The 26177-nt window shown below is 37.9% G+C and overlaps 1 protein-coding gene across 4 annotated transcripts in view; it reads left to right on the top strand.

Annotated features, from left to right (window-relative positions):
• The window catches only part of jmjd1cb (jumonji domain containing 1Cb), a 149314-nt gene that overhangs the window by 53267 nt on the left and 69870 nt on the right, over positions 1 to 26177 (top strand). For 3 of the 4 annotated variants that reach the window (XM_051915025.1, XM_051915024.1, XM_051915023.1), the window contains exon 2: positions 11492 to 11656. The exons of the other annotated variant lie outside the window; for it this stretch is intronic. In XM_051915025.1, the coding sequence (XP_051770985.1) occupies positions 11492 to 11656 (165 nt within the window). The remainder of the gene's footprint in view (positions 1 to 11491; positions 11657 to 26177) is intronic. 4 annotated transcript variants of the gene reach the window in all.

The following is a 26177-nucleotide window of genomic DNA, read 5'->3' as shown; positions in this document are numbered from 1 at the left end:
CTGTTGCGCCAGGATTGATGTCTGACTATGTGCCCAGTATGAGTTTGTGCAAGTACAAATAAGATATGAAAGCTGCAGCAGAGAAAAGATTTTAGTGCAAAAAGAGCAGCATTAACATTTGGCTTCATTTCTCCTTTTAAGCGTTCCACACGAGGGTGAAAAAAGAAACACATTTGTCATTTTTGGCTGTTGAGCATGTGATGGGTTGATTCTCAGGCTCAAGGTGAATCAGTGACAGCCGTGGCTGTTGGAGAGGGTCACTTGAGTTCAGTTCTTTTATAATGCACCAGGTCCAGTAAATTCACTGACCCACAGCGAGTCCAGCAGCTCGCCACGTTCCCCAGGCGTTCAGAGTGGACATTGTCCTTTTGAAAGAAAGCCAGAATGGAGAGAAAGATAAAGACGGAGCGTTCTGGTCTATGTGCTGTTAGTTGCATAGCAACCAGCTCTTACATATCGTAATGTCTGCACATTTATTGTGTGTTTTTTGTATCTCTGCGAGCAGTCGCCTTAGAGATCCATGTGTGTGCTTCAGCATGTCCACTTCATTCTTCAAACCAGGACAATGACTTTTCCTCTGGGCTTGTATTGAGGTGTAGTGAATTTATTCATCTACTAAATTGTTCCCAAACGGCTCCACAATAATGCAAAACTACATATTTAATCATTTCTGCATTGTCAGAGCAATTAGTTGAACAGTTAGTGTTAATGTAACACTGTATAATTGGTTGGTTTAGTTTGTTTATAAACTGTCTCTGGCATTTAATTCAATGTAAACTCTTGTGGCTTTTCTCTGGGCTGCCCTGTCACAGGAAGAAAACTTGATTTAACACATTCGTTATATAGAATTTACTAGTATCGGCACAAAAGTCTGTTTATTACCTTTATTTAAACATTATTATCGTGTCAGAAAATCCAAAATACAATATCAGTTGACCTCTAATTCATATATATTGATGTTTTAGTACATAAACCAGTGTCAAATGCATATGTATATATTGAATAAAGCATGTCTTAAGTATTTCAAACTTTCAGTTACTAGGGCTGAACGATTTTTGGAAAATAATCTAATTGCAATTATTTTTACCAATATTGCGATTGCGATTTAATATGCGATTATTTTTTAAGCTCTTTATCTTCTGTATTATTCCATAAAGACAAGCAATAAATCATTGGGGTGGGAATCTTTAGGCACCTCACGATTTGATTCCAATTCTGGGTGTCACAGTCCGATTCCAAAACGATTTTTGATCTTTTTTTCTTATTGATTAGTCTTATTAATAAAACTTACATATGAAATTATAAGTACTTTTTAAAATAATAACATATTAAACATTTAAGTAAAATAAACTTTTAAATAAACTAATATAAGACAGGGCTTAGATTAAGTCAGGATTAGGCCTAACATTATTGGTGTGCATCTTGAGACAAAACAGTGGCACTGATATATTTTAAGACATGTCAGTGCATGTTGCTTTCAGTTAAGACAGCTCAAACATTTATTTTAGTCTGGGACTAGCTTAAGCCTTGTCTGTGAAACCGGGGGAAAAGCTACTAAATAAAAAAGAGGGGAAAAAACAAAACAAAACAAAACAACAAGAGCTGTGAGTGATTTTTCTCTTTCTCAGCTTTACTGTTGTTGATTATTATGATGACATCATAGAGAGCGGGAGATCTAATAAGCTGCATTCACACTAATGCACATATCTCTTTTAAAATGTAAGATGTGGTTTGTCCTGTCTGTTTGATCCCTTAAGACATAACTGACTGTGTTTACGTTAATTTCACGGCATAAAAGCATTTTGAGATGCAAGTATATTTAACCACTTAAAAGGAGTCGCGCACAGTCGCGCATGACCGAGCACTCTTCACAAGCGCGCGTCAGCATTTGAAATTGACATAACGACATAACTGAGGCAACATTCGTAGAGCATTTGTAAGGAAAATACCGGTGGGTGAGACGACACACTGCAAGCGCCAGCAACGCACGCGTTTCTTACAGCGCATCATGTGCAATGAAGCGCGCGAATGTCCTTGTAATTCACTTCAACCTTTCCGAACATTATTAAAGATTATTTTGTGGATGGTTCAAGGGGTGTGTGTGTGTGTGTGTGTGTGTGTGTGTGTGTGTGTGTGTGTGTGAAGCACACGCAGCACCATCGTGCATCTGTGGTTAAAAACTAAGCTCAGAATCGACCCAGAATCGTTAGAGATAATCGTTTCTCCAATCTCTATTGTATAGTATGAACAACACAATATTAGATAGATTAAACATAAACTGTAGGCCAGGCAAATGTGTAGCATGCCAAGTTGATGCTTCCTCTGCAGACTGCTTACTCTTGCGTGTCACGTGACGAGCATGTAATCGCAGCCTTTGCAATTAAAAAATCGTGTTTTGTCATATCGCGATGTTATCGCAAATGCGATTGAGCCCCAGCCTGTTTAATTAAGTAATAGAATCTGAGATACATTTATATTGAGATTGTATGGGTTTGTTTGTTATGGACTTACGGTATTAATTCTATTTGTGCAGATTTTAAAAATTCTTATCTTAAAACTTATGTTTGATTTTAAAAATTCTGCAGATACAGTGATACAAGGATTTTAAAGACTCTAGTTCTGTTTCTGGTTCTGTAATACGTAATTTTGAGGAAGACAGTACGGACAGTGGTTGTAAAACGGTACTTATTGTATTCATCCTCTGCAACATGTTGTGAAATGAAGTCATTTCAGATTTTCGACAAAAGAACTGTAATCAAAAATAAAATGTATTATACAGTTTGTGGGGGAAAATGTTATTACCCATTTACATTTATTGTATTTGGCTAGTTTGCTATCATATAATATCTCTCCTAAACCTATACCTGCTATTTATTTGTGAGGCATGTCATGTGCCTTTGGAGTCTTTCCATTGCAAAGAAGTGGCCTGCATCACAAAATGTTCTTTTATACAGAGTTTTAATCGTGGTGAACAGTGAATCACATGCTTAAAGCTGTTTGTTGACTTTCGTGCTGTGCAGACAGAAGATTGGACGTGCACTCATCGTCATGACAACAGCAGAGTTTCAAGTGGCTCTGATATATGTACTGCATATTTCAGTGCAGAGTTCTGTCCACATTGGCAGAGGAAAACAGATGTTCTAACTATTAATGGAACTGAATGTTTGAAATGGGAACTGGCAGATGTTCATCAAAAAAAGTATAACCTTTCATTACACAAAACTATAGAGACCTATGGATTATGCGTAATAATGAGATCATTTTTTTTCACACATCAGCATTTGAAGTGTCTTGTAACCAATGCTACTATAATTTATGTTTGTTAATTTCTCTTTTTTATATGAATTGTTGTGAAGTGAGGGGAACTAAAATACATGTTGATTTTTGTTTACCGGCGTTTTACCTTATTTTTGATTATACAGTCGGAAAATACAGTTTTATTCAGCAGGGGTTTGCTTGCACTGCACAACATGCTCAATGACTCTAGTGGCCAGATTCCAGAACTGTTTAGCAACAGGGAATTTTGCAGCCTCGTTATTTTCCATTTTCGGGCATTTCCATAGTCTTACATAAACCAGTCAAATCCTGGACGTGCCTGGCCCAGCCTAACTGCTTTTCTAGACCTTAATCTAGTTGTGTAGGGTTCAACAACCAGGCAGGCAGCTCTCATCTCCCCAAGCGTCTGACTGAACGCAGTTATATAACACCCCTGCTGCCTTCATGATTTTGGAGTCTGTACAAGCCTCATCTCTTATGCATGGTCAAGCAGACCAGAGCTGACCCTCTAACTGTTCCCATTACAAACATTCCTTCTCTCTCTCTCTCTCTGGTCTTGTTCTGCCTGTGTTGTCTGTGAGCTCTACATACTGAGTTAACCCTCTGTTATCCCTGCTCTGCTGTGTAGCTGGCACCAGATCCATAATCAGATTAAACGTGGAGCCTGACCTCCGTTTGGTTCTGTGGGCCACGACAGAGGCACGTGTGGTGGCTTCCTCCATCTGGATACGAGACGGGGAGGTGTCGCTATGTTCACTGTTTCCAGCCTCTTCCTGCTTTTGTTCTGCTTGTTATCTTGGGTTAACCCATCCTGCTTTCATAGAATGTGCAAAGGTATTTTAATCAGTGTCTTGCTTTAGTTTGCTGTCGTGTGTTTTGATCTATATTGTGCGTTCTTCCTCACACTTCTCTTGTAAATAGCAACTCATTAGTTTTGCAGAGATCAGTAAGCTGGGTAAACCTGCTCCTAGGTCAGATCTGATCCTGGATCAGATTTTCACTGCTGTTATCCTCGTGCTATCAGCTTTAGTACTGCCCCTTTTCATCTGTAGCTAAACAGATGGGGCAGAATGTAAAAAAGCTCTGGCATCTTGCAGGATGTTTGTTGGCCTAAAAAATTTGCTTCTTTAAAATAAAATGTTAAAAATAGTTACTTGTGATCATGTCATCCTATACCACTTTCTTTAAATGATCCTTTTACTTTCCTCTGGAGAAAGAATGCCTATGCTGTGCTTTGCCATACAATGAAAAATATAGTGACCCTGACCAGATTGAGAATCATATCCTCGCAAATCTCATTTGTGCTTTCGCATATTCAAACTTGCCGTGTCTCGTTCAGTCATGGATCAAACCTGGTATTTCATTTTGAGTATTTGAGAAGAACAATAGAGATTATCAGTGAAATACAACTAACTTTGTGTAAGAAAAAAAATATTGTATGGCTTCAGGAGACTTGGAATATGGAGAGTGAGTATGGACTTTTTTTTCATGCTTTTTATGGTATTTTTGGAGCTCGACAGCATCCTACCTCATTCACTTGAAATGTAAAGAAAGAAAAATAATCTTGTTTGTTTATTTGATTGAAGAAAGGAGGGTTTAAAATGATGAGTTAATAATAGGGCTGGGACAATAAATCGTTGCATCGCGAATTGAGAAATGATTCAAGATTGATTGTTAGATTTTCCTAATATATTGCGATTCTCTCTCGAATCGATTCTAAGCTTAGTTTTTAACAGCAGATGGCACTGCGTGCTTTAGAAACAGCCGTACTCTGCTTGCTTCCATTTCCTTACACACACTACTTGAACCTTCTATAAAATAATCATTCATAAAGTTTGAAAAAGTTGAAATGAATTACAAGGGTGTTTGCAGTAGGCTGTTTACATTAATCTTGCATCATAAAAGCATTCTGAGGTGCAAATAAATAGCCGAATGCACATGCGCTCTTCTTTGTGAGCATTTGAGTGTGCAGTTAAAAACTAGCCTAGAGCGCCATCTGCTGTTAAAATCTAAGCTCACAATCGATTCAAGAGAGAATTGTGATGCCACGCATCGAGATGAATCGATTTATTTTTCCAGCCCTAGTAAATAATGACACAATTTTCATTTTTGTGTGAGCTACGGATTATATGTACCTAGACTTTTGTCCTAAAGTCCATGTTTTGTATCCGTTTATGATCGTTACATTTCAACAGTTCTAAAAATCGATGACTGATAGTCAGGTTTAGATGAAAACACTTGTGACTAGAAATTCTAGTTGGTTTATTTTGGCAAAGAAGCATCAGTGCACACATTACCACTGAGAGAGATGGAGATCTGGCATGTTTGACAGGAACTTATGGAGACAGGACATAATGACCTGCCCTGATCCACTTTCTGCTACTAACAGACACATACACTAAAAATATTAGCATGACATGATGAGGTTTGTAGTGGTAGTCTAGACTTGCATGCAGGCAGGTTTGATTTGTTCTTTAATCTTGTGCGCAAAGCTTCCTTTCTGTTCAGGTTGGTAATCAGTCTGAGCAGCTCACTCGCTCTTGGATGAGGCGGCTTCCACCCCGCTGAAGGAGCAGAACTGTACCATCTGTCTGTGTACTGTACTCCTGTCCAGCAGCCTTCCCATCCTCCCTCTGCTTATTTTCAGCCAGATTCTTTTAATAATCCTGCTGCATCGCTTATTGGCAAAAAAATAGTATTTAAGAAAATTAATATCATAATTTTATTTTACAGTTGAACAGTGAAATTACAATAGTAATATTTATGGGTGATTTCATTCTTCATTTTCAAACATTATACCGTTTTGCTTTTATTTTGTTGGAAAACTGCCTAGAAAGTTTCTCTTTTGGTGACAACAGCTGGTTTATAATACTTCGCATTACTCATTACGAACTGAATAACTATATGAACTATATGAACTTAATAACTTAATGAACCTTAATAACTAGCTTCCGGCAGATGGCCGTACACAACATTTGCGGCCGAAAAGTAACCTCTGACCTGACGCGTGACATAATGTTGAACGAGTCATGAGTTAGAAGTCTAAAACAATAATTTTAAAGAGAATTGTTGGAGGATTTTTATATAAGAGAAAAGGAGTTTGAGTTTGTTGCCCAGCCATATTTGCTTAAATCGCCAGAGGCGTCTAAGCTTACGATACTCCTGCATCCTGCGTCATACATCATGTCATGGGATTATGTCCGCCGGAAGCTAGATATTTTAGTTTATAAAGTTTTACATATGGATATTTAAAAAAAAAACAAAAAAAAAAACACATCACCTCACTTCAAAAGGCCTTTATTAACCCCCTGCAGCTGTATGGATTATTTTTTATAATGGATAGATTAATTTTTTGGGGGCTTCAAAATCTGCCCCGTCCCACTATAAAGCTTGGAAGAGCCAGGATATTTTTACACAATATCCAATTGTGTTCATCTGAAAGAAGATAGTCATATACACCTAGGATGGCTTGAGGCTGAGTAAATCATGGGATAATTTTCATTTTTGGGTGAACTATCACTTTAATTAATTTGCAGCCTTTGCAATTTGATATTTGCACTAAGCCATATATAGTGGGAATGATGGATTTCAGTTTTATTTTGTTTAATTGTGTAACCCTAATTACTAGGGTACTATTTGTGGCAGCGGTGTACAGAGCCTCTCAGTAATACCAGAACCTCAGGCTTACAGGTCACTGCCTAAATATCCAGCATAGGAAGTAACTGTGCCCTACACACACATACTCATTCTGGCCCTCTGCCCCATGTCAATTTTTAATGAGAGTGAATGTTTCATCTAGCCAGCAGCAGAGACTCAACTGAGAGGGTGGGTTCAGCAGAAACACAATATGAAGTTAATGTTTCATTCTGAGAGGGCGAATGAGGGAAGCCGTCCTCCACGATCCCTGCAGTGAAGGGGATTAGGGGAGGGAGGGGTCAGCAGGACGGGGGGAGGGGGAGGGGGAGGGGAGAACAGAAGTCGTCGGTCACATGTGTCACTACAGGAATTAAGGCTGGACTTTACATGCCTACACACACACACATACACACAAGGCAAAATGTAGTAAGCTAACTACTTACCTTTTTTGGGCATCACACACTGTTTCAGATGTTCATATTAGTCATTTAGGATGTGGAAAGAACACTTTTTTTTTTTTTTCTTTAAAATTTCTCGGTTGATGAATTATGCATAATAACACAAGGGACTTTAATGAATAGTTTTACTTAAGTTATAAGGATAATTTTGTATGTTTTCTAAACAACGTTTGAGTTACAGTTATTAACATACATTATCAGAAATAAAGGTGCCAAAAGATGTTTTTTGCAGTGATACCATGGAAGAACCATTTGGGTTCCTTAATGAACCTTTCAGTAAACAGTTCTTAAAAGAACCTTTTTTTTTTTTCTTAGTTTAAAGAACATTTTAATAATGTAAAGAACCCTTTTTTACTATAATGAACCTATGGTGCAATGGAAAGGTTCAATGAATGTTAAATGTTTTTAATGGAACCATAAATGGCAATAAATAACCCTTTTTTAAGAGTGTAGCACATCTGTCATTTCATGTACTGATCCAGGTGTAGAGATGCTGTGTTGGGAATGTCTTATCTGTTGTCTCTTGTTACGGAAGGTCATGTGCTGTGCTGGTGTGCAAGGATGTGCACATGTGGTCAAATGACCAACCAACACACTAAAGATGGTGGAAAAGAATTTTCTTCTGAGCTTTTTGACTGTTGGCCATACTTTAGACTGTTTGTGTGATATTGGATTTTTAATTCTGCATGCACATTTTCTTAATTTGTACATTTTACATTATTTTTTTTGTTGTCTACCATTCAAAGTATTTAAAAAAATAATGCAAATAATCACACTACTAAGCATAATTATTTTCAGCTTTTCAAACTGTCCATTGTAATGTTGTGATGCTTAAATTCACTTGCAGCATTTAAAATGGCTGATTTTGGTCTTTAGTTTTAGTGTTTATCTTTAATTTATTTAGAATAGTCAAAGACTTTATATATAGGAAGATGGTGCACTCCTATTATTTATGAACGGGAGAAAGTACAACACCCAATATGGCGAATAAGCCCTGCAATCGTTGATTAGTAAAGTCATCGCGTCTCTGCAGCTGCCGTGAGAAGCTCTGGTTTCTATAGAAACAGGCAGCGTTCTCAGACTCGTGCTCATGACTGTGCTTGTGCATTGGCTGGTCTAGCATTAAAAAAACAAGCTTATTTAAATGTTATTTGAACATAAGAAACAAGCTTTAAGAGACTGTTGTTGTCAGATTTCGTTGGTGTTTTTAAAAATGAAATTTAATCGTAAGCTTAGTGAACAGTTTTGGAGAATTTGATGTTTCCCCTTTCAAAAAGATAGGAGCTGTACTTAGATGCCTGAGAGGCATTTCAAAGATGGCCGCCAAGTGAAATGACTTGTCTTAAAGGGACTTTGGAACAGTATACAACTTTTATTGGTTCAGCTTTAAATAATAGCTAAGATCGTGGGGCTTGTTGAGGGAGAGGTGTGCTATTCATTTTCAGATGAATTATGTCTGATGGATTATAAATGATGAAAGATCCCATAGACTTACATTGAAGGACTTGGGGCCATTCGCACCAAGGACGATAACTGTAACCTATAAAGTTTTAATGATCATTCTATGAGAATGATTCCATTAGGAAATCCACACCACAACTGTAATGATAATGAAACAGACATTCCAATGTCATTGATATCACTTTTTAGAACAATTTTTTTTCCAGCTGACTTGGATAGCCAATCAGAATCCACATGATTTTAAAGAGCTTGAGCATGTAAAGCGGCAGATGACAAAACCGCATGTGCGCTTATAATAAACAGAACATTATCGTACTTTGGTGTGGATGCTAATAGTTGTGATGCTTGGTCTGAAAAAAAAAAAAAAAGTCCTTAAGAAATGGACTAAGCACCCACAAAACCCTAGCTAAAAATCTACTATTGGATACAGCCAAGCCCCATTGACTTTGTTTAGGTATTAAATTGTTTTATATTCATTGGTCACTGGGTTACTGTAGGGACACCATCCCTATAAAAACACCACTGTGAGATTTTTGTTGATAGGACAAATGGGATAGGATGTTGCTTCAAGCGATGCTTTAAAGTTACCCTTTTTCTTTAGCTTAGCCTGCACATAACAGGGGGGTCCAGATGTGAAATCTGCCCTGACAGGTCTGTTCTTCACTCATTCCCCTGCAAACACACTCATTAGAGCCTCACAACCCCAGTCATGGTGAGAGAACCACAACAGGCAGAGTCAATGAATCATTTCTGGTATGAATCCACATTATGAAACCCGCTCCTGTTACTGCACGTTGCTCAGCACTGGGGTTGTGCAATGTGCTCTTGGCTGACTCACTCGCACTGATGATTCCCACAGCTCTCAGCACTAGATCTGTGTGTTTCAAATCATTAGCTGGGTGCTTTCTGTACGCACTTTAAAAGTGTTGTGCGCAGGATTGTATTAGTCAACAGATGGACGTTGTCCAGTGGAGGAACAGTTTTTCCAGTTGGAATACAGGCTCAAAATAGTCCAAACCTTCAGTGTGGCTTATTTTTTGGAAACCAGTTTTTCAGCCTATCACGCTACGCCCGGCTTAAACACACACGCGGCGAAAGAGGAGACTTTGACAGGCCAGAAACATGTTGTTGTTACGACATGCTGCATATGTTGAAAACATCCAGCAGCTCAAACACATGTTCTCCCTCTTGTCTCAGTGTCTCACAAACACACAAATGTCCTGCACATCAGCTCCACTTTGAATCACATGGCTGTGGGTTGTTTCACAGCTAAGCACAACAGCAGGACAGGCAGTTTTAGCACCATGACTGTGAGGAAGGCTGGACATTCAGTGGGTCTGCAGTGACCACGTCTGTCCATAAAATCAAACCAAAATGAGGTCATTTAAGACCACTGAGCTTTTATGGCTTGAAATTGCACTGAAATTTATTGAACGTTTTTTCCGTAACAGTAAATTGTTGTTTATCAGATGCTTTTATTAAAACATTATGCAAGGGTTTCCCAAAATGTTTTGTCAGCTGAACATTTCCTTGAAGTACCTCCTTACATTTTAAGTTAACATTTCAATAATTTAACTACACATTTGTTTGTTCAGGGTTATCTGATGTCAGTTAATGATCACATGACATGCAAGTAAATATATTCCTGTTGTAAATTAGAATTGTATCAATGTATCGAACACAGCCCTAATAAGTATTAGTGTTTCTGTATCTCAAGTTAGTTTGAGGCTGTTTCCTCTTACTCATTTTCTGCGGCCTTTGGAAGTGTAGAGAAATTTGTTGTCAGTAAACTCTCTGTCAACTGATTGAACGTCAACTTTGACATACTGGTCTCTTTATGTGGCTTAACTGTAATTCCCCTACACCTGCATACAACTTAAGTGTACCTAGATACAAATTAAATAAACTTGTTTTTCAGATACAGTAGGTTTATTTACCATGTATACATTTATTTAACATATTTTGTTGTTTTATTAACATTAATGACAAATATATGCTACGGTCCCTTTAAGACTGAATCCATGGATACTGCCATATTAAGCCATAACCGACTGTATTTATGTGAGATACTCCACACGATGGACATTTTGACAACTATGTGTGCATTTGACCATTCAGGCGCGAAGGAGAACTGATTGCGCGCTGTCTGAGAGAACTGGGATCGCGCACAAGAAAGAGAGAGAGAGCGCTTCTGGTCTGTGTCATTCAGCGCGATTCCGCCTATCCCGCCTTCACTAATCGATAACAAATTGTGATTGAAAGCATGTGTTGTGTGTGTTGTCATCACTAATTTTGAAGTATTTCCACACCTGTGAGGCTGACATTGTTTCTGCTGCTGCCGTCGGTGTCTCTGTGCACGGAAAATTCTGTCAGTTACGTCACGTGATGTATCGGTCTTTGGTATCGGGGGTATTTTTACGAGTACAAGTACATGAGCTTGGTATCGGGCCCGATACCGATACTGATATCGGTATCGGTGCATCCCTACTTAACAATGTTCCATATCAACTCGAAAATGTCTTCCCATAACACTTATATGCTTTAATAACTTATACAGTAGGGGAACTTCTCTAGCATGATGCTAATGTGGGCCGTACAGGACAAGTGCTCAGAGTGCTACTGTGACCAACCTTTGACCCCTCTTCTTGCTCTTTCCGCAGGTGTACGTGGAGTTTGATGACCTCGAGTGGGAGAAGCGTGAGTGGGTCAAGGTGTACGAAGACTTCCAGATCTTTCTGCTGGAACATCAGCTGGTTTGGGCCAAAAGAAAGGAGGGTGCCCAGCTGCAGGGAACAAAAGCCAAGCAGATCCAGTGGCCAGCTCTGGTGAGTCATTCCTCCCAAGATCTTTGAGTTGGAGATGTGCTGTGCGTTGAGCTGCAGCTGTGGAGGATTTAAAGTCAGAACAATAGCTCTGCGGAGGCAATATGACGGGATCCTTTATGTTGCTGGAATGATTTGGGGTTTGGATGGCTCTCAGATCAATGGCTCATGTCTGACAATAAGATCATTATTTGTTTAGGAGGCCTGCTGAAAAGATGGAAAATAACAGAGGGTTTGACGTCCTTTAAAAGAGACAGAAAGGCAGCGAGCAAGAGATTGTAAATGTTTCACGGCTCACGCTGTTTTGATTATGTAACGTTAGCAGCAGCATAGCGCCATCTGGGCCAGGCACACATGATAAAAGAGTTCAAAGAGAAATCCTAGTATGGCACGCGGAACGGTTGTCATTGCGCCCACACATGCACAGGCCGACGACCCAGCATGTGTCATGGTGCACTTAGCCCCATCAAGAACTCGTGAGCACTCTGTAAGCCCCCTGCTGAGCAACCAGGAAGTTTTTCATATTCATGAAATTTAAGCTACTGTGATTTTTATTTTTTTTGATGATTTCTGAAGGATCATGTGACACTGACACGGTAGTGTACACAGTGTCTAGGTAAACTAGGTCATAGCTCTTACAATATTGTGTATTTTAGCACAACTGGAACAGTATATTTACAAATCAGCATTTACAAGCGTATTTATCTGTTGGTTTTGGATGGGTTAGTCGAAATTTGTGATGCTACCTTTGTTTTCTGAGTGATTTATCTAGAGAAAGATTTGATGTAGTCAATAGACTGTTGACAATGCCTGATGTCATTGTGACTTAGCAATGTGCATGCTTTTTGTGTTGCTTTTTAAAACTGGGACCTATTTTTCATCGATTCTTCCTGTTATTTACACTTAACAATCTTCTGACTTATGATGGGTTTGTACAGTTGTCAAACAACTTAATAACGTAATTACTTTACTCAACGCCTGACCAAACAGCAATTTACCCACAAGCCTTGCATTATTGTGTTGTTCTCTGGTCTTCTTTGAAAGCTGTTATTTTGCCATCGTCTTTTCCTCTTTCAAGTTTCCTGTGTCCCTCGCTCACACACAATTGCCTTCACGGCTCCATTATTTATGGCTGCCATTGGAGGAGAGTTTACTGCCACCAGATCCCCTTACTCAGCACTGCCTTGCTCTCTCTCTGTTTTTGCAGCACACTTTGGCCTTTCTCTGTAGGTCTGTTGATATATGTGCCCCAGCCAGAGCTAGCTGATTGTTTTCCTGTGTTCAGATTAGCACACTGGATCTTTTGTCTGAATGTGACCTGAGCAGGTTTCTTCAGTGTTTCCTGCACATCTTTGAATTGCATAGTAATTCCTAAAAATGCAGTATGACCAGTGTAGTCCCATTTGTGAATGGCTTGTGATACTTTTATGAGTCAGCAAAAAAGACTAGCAAATCATTTTCAAACTCAAGAATTAGCCTATTGTTTTGAATCAGTCTAATGACTCACTTCAGAGTGGTTACTGAATTAACATTTGACTCACTGTCTGAACCACAAGTCGTTACTTTCAGTCATTTCAGTCTCAATAACTAACTGAGAATTACTAGTTTGTCATCTCTGACTAGTTGTTCATGACGATGTTTTTAGTGTAATATATGGTATTTCTCAATTACAAAAAAAATAATAATTGTGTTCAAAATTGTTTTTTATTAGGGGTGTAACGGTACACAAAGCTGACGGTTCGGTACGTACCTCGGTTTTAAAATCACAGTTCGGTATGGATTAGGCACAGCAGGGTAGAAAACTAAACTTTTTCTTTTTCTTTTTTTTATTAAACAGTGGTTTAGTGAACAAAGTGTGTCTCTGTCTTCAAATTAATTAAATCATTTAAAATTTCTTAAGGGAAAAAAAACCTATCTCTGCTAATGCTGTAAACTATATAGGGAGCCCTTTCTTGCACATTACTATAATATTAAAGGTTACAATTAACAACAGAGCCCAAACTATTAAAATTAAAACTATTAAAATAAAAAGTAACAATTACAGAGTTTATGGCGATTAAAGATGGTTAGTGCTGTGTTTTGTTACTTTTTATTAAAATAAAAAGTAACATAACACAGAGTTTATTGCGATTAAAGATGGTTAATGCTGGTTAAAAGTGGTTAGGCAACAAAACGGTTATTTTAAATTGCAATAACATTCTGAATGTTACTATTTTTGTTACAATGTTACTATTACTATTCTTACTGTATTTTTGATCAAATAAATGCAGCCTTGATGAGCAAACAAGACCCCAATCCTTCAAACGGCAATTATTCTTTATGTAAATGCTCAGTGCTCCCTTTATTTGTGTGCCTGATGGTTGTCTGTTCGAGATGAGTTCACGTTGCGACAGATGTAGTGCAGCTTGTTCGCAACTGTCACTCTACATTGATGACTGTAGCTGTTCGTTCAGATTGAATTGTGTTCTACAAACACAGCTCCTCCTGCACATACACCACAAGGCAGTTATGCATTTACGACATCCTGTAAACCTTCTTTGTCAAGTGCTGTGTTTTACGCATCCATGCTGATGTGGCTAACTCTCTGATGGCTTAATTGTGTTTAGCCCTGCTTGACCCGTAGCCTTGAGGGCGATCTTTACTGCTGATAAATGCACAGACCCTTGCCCCGCTGTCTTGTTTAGTGAAAGCTTTCTGCCTTCATTGCATTCGAGGGATGAAGTCACTCCTCAGAAGGAACAATGCTGTGGATTATAATCTTCAAACCCATTATTTTCATCAGCCTACATGAGTGACTTTAATAAACGGTTTGGCTTCAATGTTTTGGCTTGATCATTATGATGTGAAAAGTGTGTGTTAGAGGCCTTACGCTGCTGAAGCAAAATGAAAAAGCTTTTTTCCCTTTCTGCAGTTTAACAGTAAAGCCCAATAATACAAGTTCTCCTGTTAATATTAACTGTAAACGCTGATTAAAGCGCAAAGGTTTGGTAGCTTAGACAGTGAAATGGATGTTGTATAACATGCATGTGGTTATTTTTAGTCATTTTGTGATGGGAATCTCGCCGAACAGCTGTTGAGCTGATAACACGTAGTGATTGGTTTAGTGTTGCTCATGTGGCACAGCAACAGATCAACAAACACTCAGAGAACATACAACATGGTCTTTAGTCTTTAGTCTTCACTGCTTAGTTTTTTTTTTTTGTTGTTGTGTTGTGCTATTTTTAGTATTTCACTTTGTAGTTTGAATAAGACTAGATGAATGGTACTCTAGTTCTTGATAATGACTTTTGAAACTTAAAGGACTCTGCAGTTTTCCACCAAAATAAATGCTTGAGGTTTTAACTCTTGCAAGTGAAAAAATTAAGACATAAGTATTGTGATTTTGCTACTGTAGTAATTCATTTACTTAATATGAAATATTCATTATTTTACAGTGCAGTTTGTCTTAGAGATAATAATAAAAATATATAATAATACAAACTAATTATTATTATTGTTTCTAATAATATTATTAACTTAAAAGTTAAAATTTCTCTTAGACCATGTAGACCAGGGGTGTCCAAACTTTTTTTAAAGGGGGCCAGATTCGATGTTGTGGACATGCCTGGGGCCAGATATATATTAGGGCTGCCCACAACTAAAGATTTTTGTAGTCGACTAGTAGTCTTGAATTTAAGCGATTAGTCGACTAATCACACGTTTATATTAATAAACCATATAAATCATAATAACGTGCCTTTAATCACCTATATATAATACATAGCCTAATCAGCGCTAAAACGCACACATAAAGCTTTCAGCAACACACCGGCAAAAGTAATAATGAATGTGGCATAAAAAAACAGAAGGAGTCTGTCTGAACATTTTAATATTTTATTGATAAGCTAGTGTTTTGTGTGTTTTCTGCTGCAGAGATGAAGTCGACGATCCTGACTCGTCATCTCCGCAGCAGTGGACGTGTCTATGTGCACATTTCGTATGGATTACATCATCTGAGAATATTAGTTTTAAATTTGAATCTGTTCATTTAAAAGTAGACATTCCAAGCTTTCCGTAGATATATTTCTCATGTCTGTGAAGCAAGTATATGCTGAGTTTCGGTTCGTTTTTGTGACACGCTCAAGTTCACTTGAGACCGAGAAGGCAGAAAGCGTATCCTGTTTGTTGTCATTATTTTACAAAAGCACACTGTTTTGTTGTTATGAGTCTACAGAAATAAAAGCAAACCATTTACAGTTTCGAATGTTGGATTATTCTTATCTGTATGACAAAAAACGACGGAGTATTTTAAGTTAAACGCATGTCATACAGTGAGCGTGCACTCCGCACAGACATGGATATGAGCATAAATAATAGCACATATTTATTTAGGTTATATATATTCCTCCTGTTTTCTGTGCCGTGTTGTTGAGAATGTCAGCGCTGTTTCTTCTGGCTTTAAACTAGTTTAAATCACAGAGACAATTGTGGTTTATATAAGGGGATCTCACTGCGCCGTTTAGTGGTCATGTGATCAAGACCGGTCAGCGAGTAAACGCATTTGTTCTGTGCTTGCACTGCGCTGTCTTTTGGGCTGAGCTAATAAATGGTCCATGTGGTGCAGTTCAAAAGTGCTGTTTCGTTCCACTTTTGGCACGTTTAATGTTTCTTATGGCAGTGCTTATCAGTTATCAAATTTCGTTTCACTCACAGTTTACTACTACACCTGGCTTAAAATCTAGTGCTGTCTCCTTGTGTTGACTTTTTGCGAAATTGCATTATTTGTATATTATTCGTGGCGGGCCACATATAATGTATTTTAATAGACAAGATGCGGGCTGTTTGAAATTAACTTTGGACAAGCTGCGCACTTTGGACACCCCTGATGTAGACCCTCAGAACCTCTAGGAATCCTGTGGGGAAACACTGCTTTTGTTCGAAACCACAAAGTTTTCTGTTCCTCTAGTTTTTGTCTCTGGTTATATGTTCTGCTGGTGGAAGATGCTCTGCTTCTTGTGACCTTTGCTTCTGGTCTCTTTCTGACGTGCTATGAAAATAAGCCTGAGGGAAAAATACTCTCTCTCTCCTGCTCTAGTATCATATGTCTGTCTTTGTCATATGATGCTTTCGAGACACTGAGTTTGCCAGCCCTGTCAGGTTGTATGTTGGCAGCACAGAGGGCAAAGTGTCATGCATGTGTCTTTTGTGCACAGACAGTGTGAGAGAAGAGGTACGAACTCACGGTACATTGAGATGGAGGAGTACACAGATGATCTTTCACTGCCAGCAGCACAGCTGGCTGCTTAATGGCAGCAATCATAGACAGCAGCGTATACAAGGATCGCCTGGGGCGGCTCTCTCCTGCCTGTGCTGAAAGGACTGTCTCTGTGAGTAATGAAGCCCGGCTGATGGGTGGGTGTGGGACATGACTTCACCAAAACCCCCTCTGAACATTTGGTTTTGATTTGCGTTGGTGCTCACTTGTGATTTGGGTTTCTCAGTCAGCTCCTCAGCCTACAGAACTATAGATTCATGGGAAAAGACAGCTATTGAAACTATATACTATAAAACAATTGGACATTTGATTGTCATCCTCCTTTTTATTCCTTTTCATTATGCGGTTGTAATAATAGTATGCATTGTTGTTGTGTTTACGCATGTTGTGTGTCAGTGATGTGACTAGTTGACTGACACAGTTCCATACAGCACATATAAATTCAGTGAATCGTAAAAATTTCAGATAGTGACTAGGGATGTTGAGGAATAATCGATGATCGATTAATTGTCAATAATACATTTAATCGATAAAACTTATGTTTGGGACCATTTTAAAGCTACAGTTTCACCTTCATCATGACTAAGTTTGCGTGTGCATTCGCAGCCTTTTGTTTTGTGCAAATGTAAGTTGTAATATTGTGTTTATTTTGTGTAGGCCTATCTAGATCTGATTTATCTCATCTAGGATGCATTTGGTTAAGAATTAACGCTGTAGTAAAGCGTGCCAGTGATCAGTTTTAGCGCATGCAGCTCAAACAGCAATGCACAACTAATAATGACTATGATTTGGAATGTATATTACATAACATAATAAAGAGAACAATATTGTAATAAAACATGGTGAATTATTTGGGTTTAACTTAGTTGCCATTTAGTTGTTTCATCACGCTGCTCCAGGAAGCGCGTCCACAACATGACTCATATTCTGAATAGCACGTAACTTAGTTCAAGTTCACTTGTACATTCGCATCATTTTGTGCAGATATAATTTGTAATATTATGTTTATTTTGTATATATCTGATTAATCTCATATAGGATGCGTTTCTTTGAGTTAAATAACGCACTAGCAAAGTGCTCCAGTTTCCCGGTGTTCATTCTGCGCTTCAGCACGTGGCTCGCGAAGCTCAAACAGCAATGCGTGACTAATAAAAACTATGATTGGGACTTTCATATTACATAACATTAATGAGAAAGCTATTTTAATAAATAGTTGCCTTTTTTAAGCGCGTTGTTCCAGGAAGAGCGCGTCCACACGGAGAACACATTCTGACAAACACGCATCTGAAGCGGTGTTGGTGACACGTTGTATTAGTCGTTCTATTAGATTAATAAATAAGTAATTTAATAAATGATCAATCACATCGGCTCATTTTACAATCCTACTAGCCCTTTTAGATTAAAAACCCTTCTCATTCATTTGGTGAGGAACATGGAGTTTTGAGCAGCATTTGCACACCCTGTCGCATATTGCAGTATTAAGGCTAATGATTAATTGATCGTTAATTTAAATGACGATCAATCATGGGAATTTGTGTAAATTGACATCCCTAATAGTGACACTGTTTACCTTTGCTTTAGCATTTTTAACTGCACGCAGCAATCTCTGCAAATGCTTTGGCGATACAAATGTAAAAAATATTTTTTATGCCAATAAAGCACCTTAAACCTGAAAAAAGCTGACGATATAGATGTACACCTTTCCTTTCATAAACAGACTGTCTGGTATATGCATTGGTGTTTAAAAAATGTGGGTCTGTATTTTTTATATATCTGAAAAAAGGCTCTTATGCTCATCAATGCTGCATTTATTTGATCAAAAATACAGTAAAAAAACTCCACCGACACCTTTTCCACCGACACTGTTCTGTTGCGGGTTCCCGGCCTGTGTCCATTCTCGAACCGTTCGATACTGCGGATAATCAGCAGGTCAGGTGGGCCAAGTAATAAAAAAATAACATTCCATTTAATTGCGGGTGGATGAGAGATAAATCATTAATGTGTTGATTTTAATAAAGACATGGAACTCTCGTTTCACGGTAAGATGCAACAAACGTGCATCACTCTTTTACTTTAGTTTTCAACTGAACTTATTTCTCTTCAGGGAAAACCAATCAAGGAAAACATGTGCATAGAGCACCTCCTAGTAGTCATTATATAAAACACAAAGGAAAACCCCTACATGAGATATTGCTTTATAACTTAACAGCTTTAACTAAAAATATACACAAGCCCTAATTTTATGCCTTCATTTTCCAGTAAAAGTGTGTTTTTAGATGTATAGTCTGTCATGGAGCTACATAATAGGTGCATAATGTCCAGATCTATTTGTTTTTTTTCTGGCACTTATGAAAATACAGTGATACAAATAAAAGATTTTTGTGGTGTAACCATTGATAATGTCAGCAGGGTAAAATCTGAACTACAGGCCTGTCTGGGCCAGCAGAAATTGTTGAACTCTGTACAGTGACCCTTCACTGAGACTGCCTTTAAAAAATTACAAAAAAAAAACCCTGTCTGTCGCCCCAAGGCCTGCTTCCTGTCATAATACTACTGTTTCTCTCTTTCTGTCATCTTTCTTGTGATGCCAGAGGAAGCACCCCCGCATCGACAGCAGCTGTGTGGCAGGAAGTGAGACCTCTGTGGCTTACCTGTGTGTTGTCTCTGCTCTCATGTGTGTGCATGTGTGTCGTATAATGTGTCATTCTGAGGGCACGTTGTATAACACTCTTATCTTTTTATCAGACCTGCTTTTAGTGTGTGACTGCAGGAAGGATATTAATGAGAGGATTCAGTGCGTGGGGTCAGGACTGCATCTTCACTGTGGGAGGTGCAGTTTTGTGGTGGTCTCTAATACATCTTCTCCCATTAGGGTTTATTTATAGAGAGACTTCCGTTTACACAATCCCAAGTTGCTTGAAGCCTCAGAGAGAGACAGTTTATCCAGCCGTAGTGTAAGGGGATGTTCACACAGGACATGTTCTTGCATTCTAGCTATATGGAGCGTGATGGAATGGAACAGGATGTAGGGATCAAAAGAAGTGCTTTTAAAAACTCATTTTTGATACATAGTCTTACAGGTGAAGTGTATAAATGGTTAGTAAAAATAGTTGATATGGTTGGTAAAAATATTTTATTCTTTTCATTCTTAAAGTGGATAGACAACTAGAATGTTCAAAGGCATTTTATATAGCGCTTTTCACAATACACATTGTTTCTAAGCAGCTTTACAGAAAATCATGATGTTAATGTTTGTAATTTCTTAATATGTTCATGCCTTACTGTTGCACTTAACCAATTAGAGCTGGGAGATAATATGGTTTATATTTTGCAATGATATAAACAATCCAATAGTTGATATTTGCTATATATGCTCTATATATTGACCTATGTGAGTATGCAGATAAATTTGTGAGTATACTGTATGTATGCAGATAAAGTTGGATGTACTATATATCCAATTTTATATAATATCAATTTTTTATAAATTTATTGAAATTTTTTTTTCCAACCAATGGCAGATAGGGGGGTTATAAAACCTGTTTGAAACTTGTCGGGGTTTTTTTTTTGTTAGTGACATTAGTGCTGAAGGAATCACACACTTCACTTTCAAAAACAAATACACTGATTCGGCGCAATGCTGACAGTGATGCAGCAGCCAAAGATGTCCATCTGAAGCATGTGTACATATAGACCAAGAGTTAAAACATAATTCAGAACGTGTCCTGTGTGAACGACCCTTAACACATGGGAAATGCTGCATACAGCTGGCTCAACTGTAGGTTTGTGTCTAAAAACGAGGTTTACTTCACCTCTGATGTACTGGAGGTTGAGATTGAAGCTAGGGATAGGGTGTTCACTGTGATAATTGCAGATGGTGTGTTTTGAGCACGACTTCACCATATGCCTGCATAAGTAACAGTTTAGCATTGCACAAGGGACGTGTTGCCAGTGTGTTCCTGTATGTTCAAAGGCTGAGGCCCACAGTGTTTTCACTCAGTGTGCTCAGGGTAACACAATCTAGTGCTTTAGCATGATTGACAGAAATGTGTTGTGTGCAAATGAGCAGTGTAAAGGTCATAGATAGTAGTATTTACTGTGGACCGTGCATGACACTTTTCTTCAAAAAATATGGCTTAAGTCATTGCACACTTCTCATGGAAAATCTGTTACTTAAAGTGAGCGCAAAATGTTGCTGTCTTATTAGCATTGAATGTATTCAAGCAGGCTGAAAAAACATAAACATAGTACAAATGCAAAGCACAACCTCTCAATATATGAAAACAGAAAAATATATTATATGTAGGCTAAGTTATGTCCTGTATTCTGGCAAAATGATAAAATATATTGTTAACACTTTTCCTAAAGCCTTTATATATAATGCATTATAAAAGTATTTTTAATGCATTATCTATGCCTTGTTAATGCACTGTATGCATTGTATAGTTTAATGAAAAATTCTAACCACAGTTTGGCCCACATTATGGCCCGGTTTCACAGACAGGGCTTAGACCAAGCCAGGATTAGGCCTTAGTTCAATTGGGACTAGGGTTAAGCCTGGTCTTTGAAACCTAGGGAATAATACATACGTTATGCCTTTTAGAAAGTATAATGCATGAAAACATGACAAACAACCAATTTCAGATGTAACAAGGAATCTGCGAATATTATAATGCATTTTAACTTTGGTTACAATTATTCATAAAAAGATAAAATGCATTATAACCAGTGCTGGGGGTAACGCATTACAAGTAACATGAGTTGCATAATCAGATTGCTTTTTTTAAAGTAACTAGTAAAGTAATATTACTTTGAAATTTACAACAATATCAGAGTTACTTTTTCAAATAAGTAAAGTTACTTTGTTTTCCCATGTATTGACTGACATCTCTCTGTCTCCATGTTGAGAGAAATCATGAGTAAGTGCAGAGGCGTTGTGTGTAAACATGATGGTTATTGTAGTTCTGGACTAAATGTGAGTATTTACTCATCTCACTTGCACAAAAACTGAGTCAGTATTCCTCAAAATGAATAAAAACAGTGAAATGCAATCTCAGAATATTGCAAAACCTGCAATAATTAAATATATTAAATTAAACAAATATACTTTATGTATTTAATCTCACTTTATTAACCAGTGTCTTTGCTGCTGACCTTCAATGATCCAATTCAACCATACTAATAAGCAAAAATAACTTTAGATAAACATCACATTTGTGATCTGCCTGAAGGTTATTCCTTTCACTTTTGGTGTGAAAGGACCTTTACATTTGATAAAAAATGTAATTATATTATTATAGATGGGTAGACAAGGACAGGAGGCCTGTTCGTTCTTTTGTCAATATGTAATGTTCAGAGATTTCATGCATTTGTAGAATTGCAATATATTGAAGAGTCTTGTACATTGCAATTAAAGTCATTTATTTAAAATACTTACTTAATTCAATAATAATGTTTTATCTACTTGGTAGGGCTGTCCTTAGGCCTGTGCAACTGCTGAGACTAAACAAGCTCATCCACCTTTTCTCTTTCTCTGTCTGCCGTGTGGTGGCGGACAGTGCTCTAGGCTTTGTGGCTTTTTTCCTCTTTATTTGCTTTCTCATTCCTTTATCTCTGTGCTGACAGCAGTGTGCAGCTCAGACTGACTTCCAGAACAGGACTAGCAAAGTTCAGTATGTCCACAAACTGCGCGTAAGAAAACATAAATGTGTGGGAAATCAAAATTGTCTGGCACAACATGATACAAGGCATCTCTTCCATGTTACTGATTTTTTTGGTCCTAATCAGCCGTGACTATAATACATGACGTTGACAGCACATTTTGTCAGTTGCTTGAATTCAGCAACATCATGTCATGTAGTCCCACATACAATGAAATTTGAATTACCACTTCTCATGTATGTTAATTATTAAATATAGACAAGAATGTAGAGAAATATTGAATATTTTATGACAAATCCCTAAAATTCCACAGGAAAAAAACATATAAATGATGCGGACCGGAGAAGCAATCAGAGAAAATAGTTCTGATTGGTTGTGATTTTTGATTGATTGTGTGTCATCACGCAGTATTTTTATGTTCAGTGTGAACAGACAGATTGCTTGTTGCTGAAATCTTATCATGTTGCGCCTGATTAGGACACAGTGTAATGCTACCAGAAACACAGCTTGTGAAAATGAACCGCACAGTTAATAGATCACATTATCAGCATCACTACAGATGCAGCAGATATGCAGCTCATGACTCCTGAGCATTTGACTGAGTGTGTTAAAGACTTCAGACTATTATTACACACACACACACACACCTGCCCCGTAGAAGGTCACTGACTTATAGACATACATAGCAGGGCTCTACCGTTCTCTGCCTGTCCTGCTGCTTATTCTGTCTCTCGTGCACATGTGCCATACACACGCCTCTGCTAAGCCCCACGAGCTCATCTCTGCTGGAGTCCTTTTATGAAAAAGAGACTTTCTTATTAATGTCACACGCTTCAAATCTGTGCAACACGCTCTCGGCATGAAGGGAAACGGGAAGAGAGGATTATCAGCTGAGAAAGACGTAGCCGGTGATAGACGAGCCAGGGAAATAAATACGCTCACACACCTGCTCGGAAACGGGCCGCATCGCACTGCTGCGACCCAGAAACGCTTGCATGTGCCTCCTCACGTGTCCTACGCAACTGTTTAAAGGGATAGTTTACACAAAAATGATAATTCTGTCATTATTTACTCACCCTAATGCCATTGCAGACTAACTTTCAGGTTTCTTTCTTTTTTTTTTCTCTCCTCGATACAAATAAATGGTGACCAAGGACTGTCAATCTCCAAATATAAATGCATCATAAAAGAAGTGCATATGACCTATATTCCAAGTCATACTATAGTGTGTGAGGAAAAAAATTAAAAGTAAAAAGTATTAGTTAAGAAATATCATTCGTTTAATTTGAATATGCACATATTTAAATGTGATGCACCCCATTCGGTTATGAGACATACTACAACCAGTAACGTTTGGCATTATATTCTTTTATGGTGATTTTTGGAGCATGATAGCCCCTAGACTTCATTTTCCTTGCATGGAAAAGAGCAGCATGAATAATCTATTGTTTATTTAATAGGGACAATGCATATTAAAGAACATCAGTATAAAATACAAAATGTAAACATGCCAGATTATAGCAGCATAATTTACAATTAATTTAGCAACTAATTTACTAAATTTACAACTAATTAGCAAAATTGCAACTAATTTACATCCATCGTCCCTAGGCAGGGAGTCATTACTAGTGACAAGATAAAAATACAAATATACAAAACATAAGTAACAATATATAATTAGAGATACCCTGTGCTCCAGAAGAAAGAACAACATGCAGGTAAGTAAATAATGCCAGAAATGTCAATTGTAGGTGAATTATTAAGTGCTTTAGTTAGGCCTAGTGGGGTTGTAACTTTTTGAGTCATTCATTTGTTCACGTTTAAGATAAAGAATAGCAGATTAGAAGCTTATCGCCTGAGGTTGCAGTGTGGCGGCTGTGCTATTTCTACACAGGCAGGCGGTCAGGTATTAAGCGTGTTCTTAAGTTCAGTGGTACGCAGGTGTTTGGGTCAGCATTAGAAGGCTACTCTGCCCTGTTGTGGCACCCTATTATGCAAGTGGAAGCCAGTGATGTAACCAGTGATATTACATCACAACTTCCTTGTTCTTTCATCTAATGAAGCGGGACTTTGCCGTCCAGACACATGTCTAGTGATTAGATGGCACAAGTGACTTTGTAGTTACAGATTTCTCCTGCAAATGCAATCAAAACAAACTAGCACTGTGCTACCGCCACGCTGAGATCAGGAAATAAGAGAATCGCTGGTGTGAATCTGGTGCATCTATGAGTCAAGATACAGCAGGATCGGTGCTCTTTGCAACAAGGTGAGTCCATTTAAAGAGAAAGCCAGAGTAACATGCTCTGGTTATCCGGAAATACATGTGAATTGTCATTGTCAACCAGTTTTATTTCTGTAATTCGAAAATTTCTGTGTGAATCTGGATACTCAGACACAAAAATGTAGCGTACACTGTGAAACATATTCCGTGAAATTTACGGTAAACAAATTTACCTTAAAAAATATGGTAACATTAAATAAAAAAAAAAAACGCATTTCATTAACTGATATAATATTAATATTCCAACATATTAAAGTACTAATGTCTGTTTTGTACCTTTGTAATACACTGACAACCACCAAAAACAGGTGGTGATGAGAAAGTCACATGATGAATCAAAGATCATCACAATCAGCTTTTCCACAAGCTGAGAAAGCAAATACTAATATATTAAAGTTGCACAGTGTCATTCAAACAAAACTAAACATCATCATGGTTAGGCCTGTCATGATAATCAATATATCGACTTATGGCACAATATATGGACATGACCTTGATCATTTTTGGTGATGCAATATATTGTTCAGTATGCTTACACAAAAATGAATGTCACCAACATTTTACAGATCACGCTACCTCTGTCATCTTATCTGCTCTCCGTGCCGGGGGTGATAGCGGGGCTCCTTCATTCACATAGCGGACATCGACATGCACAGAAGGTGTCATTCAGGAAGGATAAGTTCCGGTACAAATAAACATGACAGCGCAAAATGGTGCATGCTCACAGCTAGCATTAAGCCTGTTTGGACGTCGCAGGTGTCTAGTTTATTTTCACAGAGAATGCATTTTTGCATTCCACTGAGCTGTTTTGCTAGATGGATGAATTTGACCGTTGCACTTGTGTCTTTTGCAGCATCTCGTGCATGATGCAGCGGTATAAACACGGGATGCTCAAGTTAAAAAAGTTTTTCAATTTTTAAAAAAACACACCTCTACAAAAATAGATGTAGCAGCAGATATGGCCTGTACCTTTGTTCATATGGACATTTGACTGTTCATCAAATGTGAAGTGTCACACAAGGAATTATTGGAATGTCAATATGCGGTTTTTCATTGACCTTTTTCACTTCTGAAAACTGTAAATTTAACAGTATTTTACTGTAAAATGACATTGAATTTTTCACCGTATATTGTAAGGAAACTTACGGTTAACAAACTAACAAGTTTTTACTGTAGCATTTTTACAGTCTTTTACCATTACAATCAGTCAATCACAATCTTTTTTTTCTTCTTTTTTTTTTTAACTTTATGGCTTTATTTACTCAACAAAGCATATGTGGCCTAAGTGACGTCATCAGAAAAGAAAGTTGTTTCTGAGGTGATGGAGA

The sequence above is a fragment of the Ctenopharyngodon idella genome, chromosome 12 (genome assembly GCF_019924925.1).
Source record: "Ctenopharyngodon idella isolate HZGC_01 chromosome 12, HZGC01, whole genome shotgun sequence".
Lineage (NCBI taxonomy): Eukaryota > Metazoa > Chordata > Actinopteri > Cypriniformes > Xenocyprididae > Ctenopharyngodon > Ctenopharyngodon idella.
This window is presented reverse-complemented; position numbering and strand designations above follow the sequence as displayed.